Genomic DNA, 15,457 nt, shown 5'->3' on the forward strand with positions numbered 1-15,457 from the left:
AAAGGGGAAGTGGAAGACCAGATTACAGCCACTCTCGTTTTACATGCAAATACATGACAAAAGACGTTTTTTTTGTTAGTATCATGTCCACAAATTAAAGACAAATTAAGGAGACCAAGAAGAAGAGATCTCTGCTTTGGATGATTACATAATAAATGACCAGAGTAAACAATGAGGAGAGTTATAGTTCAAATAAAATACAAAGTGCTTTGCATAAGTATTCAAGCCTTTGATATTATCAAACGTTTTTGTCCAGTTAAAATGCTAATTTAAAGAAAATGTGTTGGGGTTATAAGTATTTTAAATTAAGGGAGGGAAAAAAAAAACATGGCGTCAAAAATTATTTCTAAGTACCGGTAATGAAACTAGATTTGAGTGCTTGAAACCCCACACTAACATGCACTTCAACCAATTTACTTCAGTTTAGTAACCTTGCATCCAAAATCTGCTATTACAATTATAATTAATTATCAGGATTACAAAAATATATTTTTGAAAACAATGTTGCAGCAAAGTGAAATGTTGAAAAATCACACAAGGGTTAATACTTATGCAAGGCATTGTCTCAAAACTCACTAAAATAATGAGTTTCCCTGAGTCACTGACTGTTGAATCTATCCCGAACATTCAGCAGGCTTGGAAAGCATGAGTGCTTGCGCGTGTGTGTGTATTAGCGTGTGTGTGCATGTGTGTGTGCCCGTGGGTGGTCATAATGTGACAGTGAAGAACACCATAACCTCATGGTGGATAAAAAGCATCACTTCTCCAAATCCCCTTAATCTGGTGGCTCGTTTTATACAAATGCTTGATGATTTCCATTTAATACACTTTAAAAGACGGATACATCCGGTCCACAGAGCAAAACCTGTCATGAAAATGCACTGAAACACAAGGGCTTAGTGCCACAATGGGCTTTGGCCATCAAAAAGGGTTCTGTGTGTGTGTGTGTGTGTGTGTGTGTGTGTGTGTGTGTGTGTGTGTGTGTGTGTGTTCCATGGTGATAAATTAAATGTACTGCTTTCAACCATGTAATTAATATCCTGCTGTATCACTAAAAGATATTAGTATATATATTTCAGTAATATAACATTATGTCTGATGCACATTTTACCTTTGATGTTGCACCCAAAGTAATAATAAAAAACTACAATTGCACCTATACATCTTCTGTTTTACTTCAAGTATGAAAGAAAGCCTGATATCCAGATAGCAGAGTAGGATATGAAATGACTGCACATAAGCTGGCATGGATCTTGTAAGTCCAATGCCTTATAAACAAAATGGACACAGAAAGTGTCTGATATCCTTGCTTGCACATGATGTTTGACATTGCAGGTTTGTGGTTTGCTTTCAATTTAGTTTGTTTGGTTTGAGTACCAGAAAAATACATAATCGTCCACTAACTATCTATTTACACAAAGGAACCATTTTTACACTTCTGAGATTTGATTTAACGATCCCACAGCAAAGATCCAGAGACTAAACTCCATCTGTCCACTCCATTTAAGTCGAGTTAGACCAAAAGCAAAGCAAGTTTTCACCTTGCTTTCCGATTGTGACCATGGTTTCAATTTTGTTTATTCATGTTGGTTAAGAAACAACAAGCCATTTTTTTGACTTCCCATGAAGCGGAATAACCAAAAAACCATCCTGTCGGTTCATGATATCAACCAGATGCAGACACAGATTTGTTAATTTCACCATCTTTTCCTGGAAATGGATTTTGCTGAACCTTTTTTCTGCCTCTGGCTCCATAAGGCTGAGCAGTTTGATGACCTGTTAGCAAGGTCAGGCTTGAAAGTGCCAAGATTTTACAGATTAACACCAACAACCTTCATTCTGTTATAGCATGGGCGTGTCTGTCCATCTGACTCCAGTGAAAGGCAGTGTCATGCCGCAGTATTACATGCTGGCCTAATTCTGGCCGAAAACAGCGTTTTAAACCCAAGAATAACAGTTTTTGGTAGGTTTCATATACTATAAAGGGATCAAAAAGGTGCTGAAATAACTAAATCATGGTGCAGATTTGTACTACGGTATAGAATTGAAAAATAATATACATGCATTAATTACTTACACAGCTACTTTGTTATCTGAATACTATTCGACTACATAGAAAATACATTACAGTACGGTTATTTCATTCATGATTGTTGGCTGGCTAATGAGCTCCACCATTGGCTAGACTGAAGAACCACAATGCATTGTGGGGCAGTTGAGTATACTGACAAGTGAGCTCTCCCATCATACCTAAAAATCAAGCCAATCTAGTGTACATCTGCGTACTTCTTGAATTCACAAAATTGCATAATATGAATTTGGAACGTACTACATAATAATTTTGACTTCATACTAAATATGAATAGTATGAATGTGGTTTTGGACACAGCCAATGACTAATCATCTCAGCTGGAGGGATCAAACAAAGATTTTTCAGTGCATCTGGTAAATAAAGGGATGTAATGTTAGGATTATTTGGTAAAGTGGATGACTTCATTCTAACATCAATGTAAACTCAACCTTATTTAAGTACGAATTTGCAGAAAACCTGACATTTTTTAAAACAAAAACATGCAAGTATGCTCGTGATTAGGATCTGAGACAAATTTCAGGGGTCATTTTCTTTCATACATTAACTGAGGACACTTTCACATTGATGATACAGTGTTGATCAGAATTTTGTTCCAGATTAACCAACAATAGGATCAAAGTGTTTGACAAACACGTTTTGCTCAATCCACAATAGCAATAGCTTTGCACGAATAACACTCAAAATGACTTTCCACTCCACAAAAATTAAAACAATTTTGGTAGGAAAACACTACCTATGGGATTGACTAAAAGAGACCCCTTTAAAAAAGATGAAAGTATAAGATGTTCATGTTTAAGTGGTGACATTCACGGAGCACTGATTGTGAAAGCCATAAAAAAAGTATCTGTGGACTAGATGGTGATCATGCACACTTCTTAGAATATCCATTATCATCAGCCAAAGCCCTGAAATAGCACATCCAGGAGTAATCTGCACAGTGAAAGAGGACTATATTGGTTAAAAGAAAAAGGGACCACATCCTCTCAGCATCTGGAGATGTTGTGAGGGGAAAGCTGGAGGTTGGAAATGTCAGAGACAGTTCCCAAACTCTGGAGAACAAAGCACGCTTATTCATCACTGAACTTTTGCCCAACAAGTGTGTGCACTCAAACACCCACAAACAGTTAAGTTGCCTCCGTCTCAGCCATAAAATTTACATTCATTGAGATGGTGAGAGAGGAGCCTTAAATCTCCCCAAATTGTAATACTTTTAGAGATGTACATGAAATAAATGACAATAATAACAGCCAGTAGGGAAGGATAAACAAATCATTTCCAGAAATTTGAGCAAACCAAAGTCTACAATGGTACGGGCATTCTTTACTAATTCCACAAACCGTCTGGCACTGTTGCGAAGAGTGAGAGGGACGCATATATATAGCTTTACTGTCAAGAAAATCATTGGATCTATACATTGTTTGGACTTAGGGCATAATCCTTTCCATTGATAAAATTATGTTGAGTGTGCCTGGCTGGAAATCCACAAGTACAGGGCTTCAGCACACATGCTTTTTCCCTTCTCTGGTTTTCCTTTAATTTGCAAATCTTGTAATCTAAGCCTAGAGCTGACTGAACCAACTTCTAAACCAGCACTGCTGTAGCAGCCAAGGCTCCAATCTGTTTTCCATTTAAGTGTCAAGACGGCATCCTTTTTGGTGGTTAACAAAAGCTGTTATTTCAAAATGATTATATGCTAAAAATTGTGTGAGGACCTTAGTAAGTTTATGAACATCCTCAATGGAAAGTACTGTGCCGCACCCGGAAGCCTTTTTCCTTCTCGTCTCTGACCAGAGTGTTATTTACCACGCACTTCTGAAGGGGGAAGAACCAGGCTGTGCCATTCAGCCAGAGGTCAGGGTTTCTGCTTTTCAACACAGCGCATGTTTTCAGCATTAGTGTCGAGCGACGCCTGGATGATTCGCCAAACCGTCAAAACGCTGCCTGTCTCTGTGTCAGTGAGGACATAGGAAAAGCAGAAGCCACGGCAACGGCGTCAGAGAGACAGGGGCGGCAGTCCCTGGAAAACATCAAGAAGGTGGTCTCCATCGAGGCCCAGCTGTAGACAGACTTCCTTATTTCATTTCCCAGGGAGGATATATTGAGTTAAATTTTGTGTTGCTCTGGAGGAGCAGCATATGGGGGGGGTGGGGGTGGGGGGGGGGGAACACAAACGAGGGGAAGGGACCGGGTATGGAGAGGCGAGCACAAGATGCCTGAGGGTCTGTCACTCTTTAAATTCACTAAACAAAGACATGCCTCTCCCAATCCAAACTCTCACAATTCAAGGCATCTACTCATCTGTTTAATCTCGTTTTTGTCTGCGTATGGGGCATTCAGGTACTCATTGGATTCCATAGTTTTACTATAAATTGATGTTTCACAGTCACATGCACTGGCTCAGCTCCAGCTGGATGCTTGTGGAGGCTTCATAACAAACAAAAAGTTGGGTGTCCTTTGATGCCTTTTGTTATTAAGAGAAAACTGCTTTCAGATGTAGTTATAGTTCTTTATATTGCAAAGAGTGTAACACTTTTCTCTTCATTTTTGAACGTTTTTATAACAATGACATGAACATGGTTCTTTCCAACGGCACACAAAGGTTGCTTCAGTGTTTGTCTTATGGTCTCTTTGCACTTGTCAGGAAAGTTACCCGATGCTCATCCCTGTTACACTGGATCATTCTGCCTCATCTCATCACATCGTGTTCTCATTCTTGTCAATCATCTAGCTGTTATGAGGCACTGATTAACTGTCAAAGCAAAAAAGCAGGAGGTCACTTTTAAAACAAAACAAAAAAAACAATTAGCTGGATTCTGATAACCTGATCAACTTTATAATTGTGTGTCCTGTGGCAACAATGAAAGGTGCATCGATAGATCGGCGGGTGACCGGACTAGCCGATTTTCAGCCTGCTCGGCTCTGACCTGTTGGTCCTCACAAATATAGATGATTTTGTGCCACACTCACAACAAGCTTACATATCAGCAGTGTAGACGTGATCTGCCCATCAGCAGAGGTGAAAAGGGTTTGACATACCGGAGGAGCAACTCAGACCTCTTGTCTTAAAGTAAGCCTACCTCTCTGCCCATGGCGGGTCGTTCAAATATTATGTAATTCATACCCCTGTAATATAAACTGGTTACAGGCGGAAACAATGATAAAACCTCTGTGTATGAGCGTGTTAGTGGAAAGTTTGTTCTGATGTGAGAAATATCACTTTGTAGGACATATTGTAGAATAATGTTGAGAATTAACGGATATAAAGATCATAAATAAAAACTCTGTGACACTTCACCGAGGCAGAGAGAAACAGAGGCAGACAGGTAAGAGTCTGTAAGTGATCGTTTCTTTAGGAGTCAGGGAGAATTAATCTGAAGAGAGTGAAGCAGTACACAACACTTACATCATGTATCATGGCATAAAAATATACAGGTAGTTAAGTGTTTGACACTCATAGTCTTCTAGTGGAGATTAGTTTGAGTGAGAAATAGAGATGGTCTCTAACCTGCTGCAGTATTTAAGTGTTGTTTGTTATAAAATGTACTTCTCAGTCAGTGTTTTGTTTTGAACCTTAAATGTATTTCCATTTAAGAAAAGTTCCAAAAATCTATTGCTCTCAATGATAGTGCTTAAAAGTAAGAAAATTGGTATTATGCAAAAATCTGTATCGACAGGTCAGACCAGGTATGTGTTGTTAATCAGACAAAGATATTGCATTCAGGATGGGACTGCGCTACTTCTTTATGTTTCACTCAGAGGTTCAGACATGTTTCAAGTGAACCCCCTCCATGTCCACCTGTTAGCCTCTGACACCAGGTGAGGGAAGAGAGATAGCCACGCCCACTCAGGGACGCTGTTAGTAGAAGCATAATGGCGGAGTTCTGAGAGTGTAATTCAAGGAGAATAACATAATTTCCAAATCAAAGAAAACATATTTTTTGGTATAAAACACAAATGGCCGCACTCGATGTCACACTGATGGGGGAGGTGGGGAGGTGGTACACAGAAGGGACAGCCATGTTTTGTTTTGAGAGACTGGTGCTCATGTGCGACATCTACTGGACTTCAACTCTGAAAGTCACAAATTATACCTTTAAAGTTTGATAGTGTAGTGTTATAATTATCATTCTTCTATCATAACCCATGTGTTTACTGCTGTCCTTTTGAGTGTCACTTCAGTAAGATAAAATCACTTGTACACTAGTGTCTGGTAGGAGCACTCAGATGACTGCACATGGTAAAAGACAGCAGATGACTTTCGCCATTTAAAACACCACGGCAGAGAGAGGAGGTGATGTCAGCTTTATTGTGACGCTCAAACTCACCCAGAGGACCCTGTGCTCTTGCAAACCCCCAGGAGGGGCCTCTTGTCGGCAAAACTGTCAATCTTCAGAGGGCCTGAGGAGGAAGAGCAGTCACAGAGAGAGGCAGATGAGAAACAGAAAAGATGTGCACACAACAAAGAGGGACATTCTTTAAGCGAACATGTGAGGCCTCAAGAGCTGCTCACCCTCACTGAACAGGCGGCTTATTACCATGACAGGAAACGTGCTGATTGCATTACTACTGTTGCCCTGTAATTCAATTATGGTCATGAAACATTTGGGATGAAGACTTTTTTTTGGGGTAAATAAGGCTTTATTTTGTAAGTTAGTCAGCAACATTCCTAATCAAGAACCCACAAATGCTTTTGTGCCCTTACTGTTAATAGTCCTTAACTGCATCAGAGTCAGAAAAGTTGCCTTTCTCCAAATATTTATTTACATATATTTCAAAAATCTCTCCTTCTAAGTGTAGCAAAGCAAGTAGACCTCTCCTTGTTTGTTCAGGACTATTACATCCATGGTAAAATCCCAGCAGGCATATTTGTAAAAAGCCAAGAGAAAACATGTTGCATTAAGTTGACTGATCCCATATTTTTCCTTGATTGTCTCATTCTTGAAGACGGACAGAGGATCAGGGAATTGAGGGGACGGGGGCGCTTGGATTGAAAAAGATGTTACCCTTTGGAGGACTGTAATTTGAGGCTTGACAGTAATCAGCCCTAGTTCCTGTGGTATGGCGTGAGAGCAAACGTGCCTTCCCAACCAGCCTCTAACACTCCTGACACGATCCTTTTCTCCTTTCATGTTTCTGTCATCAGACATCATTCCCAGTAAAGATATTGAGCCGTTGCATAAATATGACTCGGAGAGACTTAGTGAAATGGCACGTTTACTAAAATAAACTTTCTGGGAGGAAAAAAAAAACAACATTATATGGAGAGAGAACCTACTGCAATGGGCCATGTATTCTAGAGGGGCTGTTGCTTTCCATGTGGACTCATTGATGTTTGAATGTAACAGAGGGGATGGCTGTGTGTTTAGATAATGTAATACTATGCCCTGCAACATTCAATACAACATACTTAAGTCCATACAGTTCCTTTGACAGTATGGGAGCATCTAAAGTGTAGCTCTGTTTTCAAAACATAACAGTTTCATCTGAAAGAAGGCACAAATATATCTCATATGAGAAATCTGAACGCCTACCCCAAAGCAGAAAACATGGATGACAGCTGGTGAGTCAGCAGTTTTTTTTTAAGTGGAACGACAGATTTTGGTTGTGTTCTTATTTATCTTTGTTTGGGAAGGATTCTCTGTGTCATACCACAACTGGAAGTTACGAGAGAAACAAGCAGAACCAAAGTTAGGGGCAGCTCAGCTTGCAGCCCTCTCATGAGTGTCTGCAAAACAATGATTACTTAATTTTATTTACTTTTATTTTATTGTACATACTTAATTAATCACTGAGGGAAATTCTGGTTCACACTCTGTTATTGAAAGACATAGGCCTGCAACAGACACATGCACAAACAGGACCTGTGGACATGCATGTGGGGCTGCTACACACTGCTACGCTTGGGTGTGCGCCAGAGCTGTTGGGGGTTCTATGCCTTGCTCAAGGGCACCACGGCAGTGCTCGTGAAGTGACCCGGCACCTCTCCAGCAACCAGACCAACTTCCATATTTTGGTCTGTACCTGGACTTCAACCGCTGACCCTCCCGTTCCCAACACAAGTCGCTACTGACTGAGCTCCTGCCGCCCCATGTTAAACTGCTCTCTTCAGTGTTTTCACCATCAAACTGGTTTACGGAAAACTAGTCCCAGATAAATATTCCTAACCTAAACATAAGCCAATACAAACTGCTGGCTCGGCATGTAGACCCTCCCAATATCCAGTTTTCATAGAGCATTAAAGAACCACTGATTTTTTGTATTCTATATAACACTGCTTCATTCAGTGACACCAGTATTATTATATTACCATATTGCCCCCCTTAAGGACTTATAAATATATATTCTCTTTCCGTAATGCTCCTGTATTATGAATCAAGGAAAGAGTGTAGCCTCATTTTCCAAGACAACGGAAGGTCATAGGTTGTAAACTCCACAGGATGTGGATAAACGCATTCACTTCCCTTTGAAAAACCCAGAACATCCCTCTCTATTCTAGGAAACCGTAACCTTGCCGTATTATAATCAACACCTATTTTCGGGTCGTTCTGAGTCCGCCCACCCACGTCCTCACAGCCCGGACAATTGGCCTTTTAATGGCTCACCACAGTGCAACACTGTTTGCGCCCTAACAGATTGCAATCAGTGTCCTTTCCCTCCAGTAGTACAATTCATATTTATTTTCTGCTGAGGAGAATTGCTTCCCTCATGTGTTGGGGCTATCTGCTGCTTCTTATTACTGTGGTTTGCTTTCATCCACTTCCAGCGCTCTTCAAATGCTGCCATTGTGCGTTGTTGAAATCTGCCAGAAGACCGGAACACGGAGAGAGAACAAAAAGGCGATTTTTTTTTTCACTAATAAAAAAGAGAAAAGCCACAAACCAATGGGCTTATATGGCAGTTTTCACAGCACTGATTGACACCTGCAGAGATTAAATTCAAAGTTCTTGTCTGGAAACGAACTAATCAGCGGAACAACTAAACCATTTGCACTGCAGCTTTGAGAATATGAACAGCGCTATTCATGCTGTGCTCAACTTTCCGGTGTCTGACAAAGACAGTGGAACCAGTGAAACATTTGTTAGTCATCACTGGGACTCTCTCACGATGATGACAGATAATAAATGGAAGCATGTGTCACTAGGAGGAATCAAGTTAATATTTACAATATTATTTGAAGTTAGAGAATAAAGACACAGCCATTTGTTCTGTTAAAGTTGTTATCAGAACATAATCTAAATGGTTTTACATTAAAGTTAGGTTTGTTGTTTAACATGTTGTAACAACCTGTTCATTATATTTCCATTATATGTCACTCTCACTACAAGGTAATTTAACTCAAAACAAAAGCCTGGTCACCTATACTCAAGTGTCTCCCAAAAGATATGGTGACAAGGTTGAAGATGCTTTGATGCTTATCAGTGCAGGTTTTTAATCACACAAAAAAACCTGAGCCAAGTGCTTATATGTCGACAGTACTTTTCTCTTTTTTTTCAAAAGCACAAAGTTCACATAAAACATGTGAATGGAAACACACTAAGGCTGCGTTCACACTGCAAGCCTTAATGCTCAATTCAGATTTTTTTTTTGCACAGATCTTATTTTTCCCGGACTCCACATGTGAAAGTGGTCCAAATTCTGATTTGAAAACATCAGAATCCAGGTGAATTGTGCTGTTCACACTGTTGTAAAAAAAAACACTTTTTGCTGCAGTGTGACGTTGACGACCCCTTAAAGGTCATGATATCATGAAGCAAATGATGAGGGTAAAGGGAGATAAAAAGCAGAAGAGGATGTGCGGGAACAACCGTCTCAAATATTCTGTTAAGTATCATCAATTTGTTATAGTCAATGTGCATCCCAATGGGTTTATTATTAATGATTTGTTGCAATCTAATATTTAATGTTTCCAACTTTTCTTGTCGACTTCTGCATTCATTTGTTCATTTTAATTTACAACAGATCTTCAGGCAGCCCTACATTTTGGTTTGTTAATAAAAAAAACTTCTATTTCTTCCTCCTTCCTTACCATTTTCAGACAGAATGATATAAAGTCTGATCAATTTTTGATGTTTCGGGAATCTAAGAAGGCATTATGCAGCACCAGATACCGTTTGAGGATTTCTAATTCTGAGAAAACACGTGGAAAAAGTTACAGTTAAAAATGTAAACAGAGAACAAGACATGCGTGTTTACCTAAACAAAATATTAAAGTGTCTTAAAGAGACGATTTGGATTTAGGGGAGTTAGAGGGAGATTTTCTAGCAGAGCGGTGAAGAAGTTTCCAGCAGAACTTTGGCAGCAAAGAGTCTTCCACCGCTGACTGAGAGCAGGCCAACACTAATCGTAGATTGACTTTACCATGAGGATGAGGCAGCATGGAGCACTCTTTCATTTTAATGATATAGCGCCACTTAGAAAGCCCACAACCCAAAACTGCATTAGGATGTGGCATACAACATTTAATTTTAAGTGTCGACCTTGAATGCTGAAATCAATTTAACTGGAGGGCTTTTTTTTTCTTCCAGGAAAGATGTCTTAAAGTTATCCTGGAAAGACACCTCAGAGGACTTACAAAGAAAACGCCACATCCCTGTCACGTTTTAGGGACTAGAAAGATTAATGTGGTATTAAAAAAAAAGAACAAAGGGATCATCTGAAGGTAAAGTAAACTCTGTGTGACAACAAATGCTGGGATGTGGCCCTTAAAAGTCCAATATAGTGTAAGCAGAGTGTTGCCGTGTGTGTGGGCGGCTGTGGCTCAGTTCAAGTATCGATTTTTTATTATATAAATAGAGAATATTCTTATTTACATTTTTAATTGCTGAAGGGGTTGCACAGCTCATTTTGAACAAGTTGCATTGTAAAAAATGACAGAAATTGTTCAGTCGTCCGTACATGGTTGTGTTCAGTTCGATTAGACTGATCAACAGTTCAGATTGTGAGGTGCATGGAGCTTTTAAAGGGTTTTACTTTTATCACCGTGTCGGTCAGTCTGTGGGCTTGACTCCCCTTGTGTAGAAATCAAAAGACTGAAGTGAGATGAAAAGACTGAGAATGTTTTGTTATTTGACAAAACAGTTCTTGATTCAGTTTAGTTTTGTGGACAAAATATTCAGTTAAAAAAGTTAAATTGAGCATTCTCAGCATAACACAAAATGTTTGAAATTGCAATAATGGGCCGCTGGTGACGCAGTGGTTAGTGCGCACGCCCCATGTATGGAGGCTTTAGTCCTCAAAGCGGGTGGCCCGGGTTCGAATCCAGCCTGTGGCTCCTTCCCCGCATGTCATTCCCTACTCTCTCTCTCATTTTCAGCTCTATCCACTGTCCTATCTCTACATTAAAGTTACACAAAGCCCAAAAATAAATCTTTAAAAAAAATTTAAAAATTGCAATAATATCAAATTGTGACTCAAGTATCGAGATAATATCGTATCGTGGGGTCTGTGTACGTCACCCCTACTGTTCAAATTACTTTAATAATTGAACCAGTCTTAAATTCTTTCAACTTTAACTGTACATTCAAAGGAGTTACATCATTCATGTCACTACTAAGAAATAAAACCAATAATAATCTGCAATGTGCCTGTGAGGAGGAAAAAACATTAACTGTGCAGCAGCCTCATAGAACACGGTACACTATAAGAGTGTAAAATAATATGCAGATATACTGATCAAGACCTCGCCTGAAGTTATCATTGCAGTGTGTGTATCAGGGTCAGTCCTTACACATGTAGAAACGTTTGGATACTCACTGATGTGAGGAGCTGGCAGAATCCGAGCAGCTCGCACGGGACCATGGCGTACCGAGAACAGCTCCTGGGCTTCCCCTGCCAACTGGAAGAAAGGTCTGAATTAAAGATCATTCAAACGTTCATATCTCCTCCATCAGACTGAAAAACATGTTTTGCCCTCAATGATACGACTAACATAAGAGATAAGTTCAACTTTTGTAGTTAGGTAATCAGGATGCCTATGATGTTGAGTTTTCACAGGAGTCGTTTGTTTTGGGTTTTTGTTCCTGCATTTTGTTGGGAGAAAATCACCTGTATATGATCTTAATTAGGAAGCCATGATAAGATAAGTTTGATCTTTTTCTCTGCACTTTGAAAAATCTCATATGAAACAACCATGAAGGACAAAAGCCTCGGATGATTTCTGCCAAACAACAAAAGGACAAACATTTATTTGTTCACACTGTTAGGAAAATAATCTGTTCCAACTGTGTGAAAGGGACGGTTGGAGGCAGGGAGGGAGGAGGGGGGTGGGGGGGTGAGGGCGGCCCGCTGGTTGAAGTTCCAGCCAAACCACCAAGTAAAATCCACCAAGCACAGAATAAAAGGCCCAGAGGCATCCCGATGCAAATGAGCTGCCTACACTTACTGCAACGGAGCCAACGAGGACGGGCTGGGGATACGGGTTAATGCCAAGTGGGCAGAAGCCCATGATGTCTCCATCCCAGTCAGACTGAACACATAACAAACACTCGCAGCAGTGTTTCCAACACAGCTTACAATCTCCCCACATTTCCTTCTGTTACTGATTTTATTCAAACCCCCTCTGACCACTCCATAAAAGTTTTGTTGTCAAGGTTACAAGTCGACTACTGAACATGTCTCAGACTGTGCAGCTACACTAATAACTCAAAACATATCCTCTGGCTGCAGTGCATTCTGGTCAACTACAACTTACACTGCTTCAGAAACTTGCTTTATTGCCTTTTCATAATCAACGTTTCACCTGATTTTAACTGCTCAAAGCAGAAGGCAGCTATCCACCTGGAGTCCTATATTCTACGCCTGTTTAAAGCCTGCTTTGTAGTTGCTTCTGATGCAACACTGTATGGTCTGCCTGCTTTATGTTACATGTCAAGAGCTAACTTCTTTGTACCTGACCCTGATGAAGGCTCTGATGAGCTGAAACGAGTCGGTCTGCCACGCAATTTGAACTTTAATTTTAATTTGAATGAATGAATAAAGGCACTTTATACACTTGGATATCTTTTTGTGTTTGCCCACTTTACTCTTGAACAGGTCATTTTTTTCACTCAAGTGATAATCACATCAAGCCTTTTTTTTTTTTATTTGAACTTTTTTTTGTAATTTGTTGCTTTATATAGGATACAGGACTCAACTCAACGTTGACAGTGACGGACAGTCGGACACATACCATCTCTTTTTTTTAATAGATTAGATAAACTTTTTAAATTCTATTGTACAATCAGAAGAAGAATATTATTTTACTAAACAGAATCAAAGTCGTCACAGACTGAAAAAGCATTAAACACTAGGGTAGAAACATTTGAAACAATAAATCAATCAATCTTTATTTGTATAGCGCCAATTAACTACAAATGTTATCTCAAGACACTTTACAAAAGAGCAGGAAAAGACTTTACTCTTTATATTATCTAAAAAGACCCAACATGAATCCATCATGAGCACTAAGCAACAGTTACAGTGGAGAGGAAAAACTTTCTTTAAGAGGCAGAAACCTCGAGAAGAACCAGACTGAAACTGTGTTGGGCTTGGAAAGTGGGGTAGAGGGAGATGTAGGAAGAAGGACAAGAGATAAACAGGCTGAAATAGATAGATTTATAACATCAATGTCAGTAAGAATGGTAAAAGTATGTGTAGCATTAGCAGTAACAGCTAAGTGTGGTAAAGACTGATCAGTACTCGTTTCTATGCCTGATTAGCGCACTTAAATACAATAACATTTTCATTTCATCATTCATTTTAAAATCCTTTTCAGGTAACTGACGGCACATTTTTGCCCTCAGATGAAAGTAGTGAAACTTGATATTTAGATCTATCAACAATTATTCAAGAGTAAGAACCCATCACTTGACATAAAAGTGCTAATAACGCAGTCAAACATCGTCGCTATCAGTGTCTTATCTGCACATTTAGTTCATCAACCTGCTGCAAAGATCAAACAAGTCCATTCCAGCACATTTGCAGAGGCTTGAAATGTCATTTAGGGATTAAGGTCACCCTATTAGAGAGGATTTCAAAAGTTTGCTCATTTCTGTTTTTTTTTATTTTTATTACAACAAAAACTGCAAGAGTTTCAAGCACTTTAATGGATGTGTGTGTGTGTGTGTGTGTGTGTGTGTGTGTGAGAGAGAGTGTGAGTCTGTCTGGCCCAGTTAGGACTTCATGTGTTTATATGTAATGGTAGTGTATTAGGTCAATGGTGAGCGGGGTTTTGTGTGGTGGTGTCTGGCGTGTGTAATACACATTGTTCTAAGTGCAGAATGCCCCACTTTTGTTATTCTTTTCTGCGTTAAATTACAGTGAAACCTGCATTATCACTTTACCAGTGCTCTAATCTGTTTGTTTTAAGTCTTTAAACCCATCCGAGAGGATGATCGCTCTTTTGTGCAATTAGTAGCCTTTGCAAAGTGGCGGATTTGGAGCTGTGTTTTTTATTCAAAGTGCTCGGGGCCCCGGCGGTGGTAGATTAACACTGGAGACACGAGCAGGTTATACGAGCACTGATAGCAGGAATAAAAGGAGGTTGGCAGCAGGGTTGGATTCCTACACAGGCAAATGGACCTGCGAGGGGGGAATAATGGAATTTGCTGGATTAAAATAAAACGGGAGAGGGCGGGAGGTTAATGCGCCGGGTTATTGTGCATTATCCCGTCGCTCATCCTCGCCTTACATGGCTCTGTGTGACATCAACTGCCATCAACAACATTCGCGCCATTACATTAGTGTCCCGGCGTATGCAATATGCCAAATTGCTTTTTTCAAAGTTGTTTTCCAAGCGCACAGTTATTCATTATATTCATTTCATTTGGTGGCTCGGATTGTTTTTTTTTGTGTTTGTGTGTCTGTGTGTTTTTTTGTGGAATCACAGTGTCTGCTCTTCTGTTTTAATCTCTCAAATGTAATGCCATAAGCTGTGAACAGATATGTGGGCCATATTCACAAGTCAGTCCGCTCGCTAACACAGCGCGGGGACATATTGGAGGGTTTGGAGGGAGCAGGTGCTTCAGGGATAGGCGCCGTAACAGGTGCTTATTGTGAGCTTTCATCACATGCAGGAATAAAATGTTATGAGTACGCAAAGCCTGTCATATTGAGCTTTAAAAACACTCAAATAAACTTGATTGTTTTTTATTATGTGGGGCATTTCAGGATCCAAAATTTGACTTATACACTCTCAGTCAGTCCGTGCAGGGACATTAGATTTCAGTAAGTGAGGATCAGCTGTGCAGAGTCGTGCATCTCGGCTTTGACACTTGTTGCCAAATAATTTTCTGTATTTGAAACTCTGAAACCGAATGTACTCATATGCAGAGTTAAGTAAACGTAGGGATGTATGGATTTTTGCACATCTTATCTACTGATATTTTC

The 15,457-nt window shown here is 39.8% G+C and overlaps 1 protein-coding gene across 3 annotated transcripts in view; it reads right to left on the reverse strand.

The window, feature by feature from the left end:
- bcas3 (BCAS3 microtubule associated cell migration factor) overlaps positions 1-15,457 on the reverse strand; it is a 337,447-nt gene that overhangs the window by 310,620 nt on the left and 11,370 nt on the right. For all 3 annotated transcript variants that reach the window (XM_061046080.1, XM_061046078.1, XM_061046081.1), the window contains exons 6-7: positions 11,846-11,927; positions 6,418-6,490 (exon numbers count right to left, since the gene is read on the reverse strand). In XM_061046080.1, the coding sequence (XP_060902063.1) occupies positions 6,418-6,490; positions 11,846-11,927 (155 nt within the window). The remainder of the gene's footprint in view (positions 1-6,417; positions 6,491-11,845; positions 11,928-15,457) is intronic.

The sequence above is a fragment of the Labrus mixtus genome, chromosome 9 (genome assembly GCF_963584025.1).
Source record: "Labrus mixtus chromosome 9, fLabMix1.1, whole genome shotgun sequence".
Classification (NCBI taxonomy): Eukaryota; Metazoa; Chordata; class Actinopteri; order Labriformes; family Labridae; genus Labrus; species Labrus mixtus.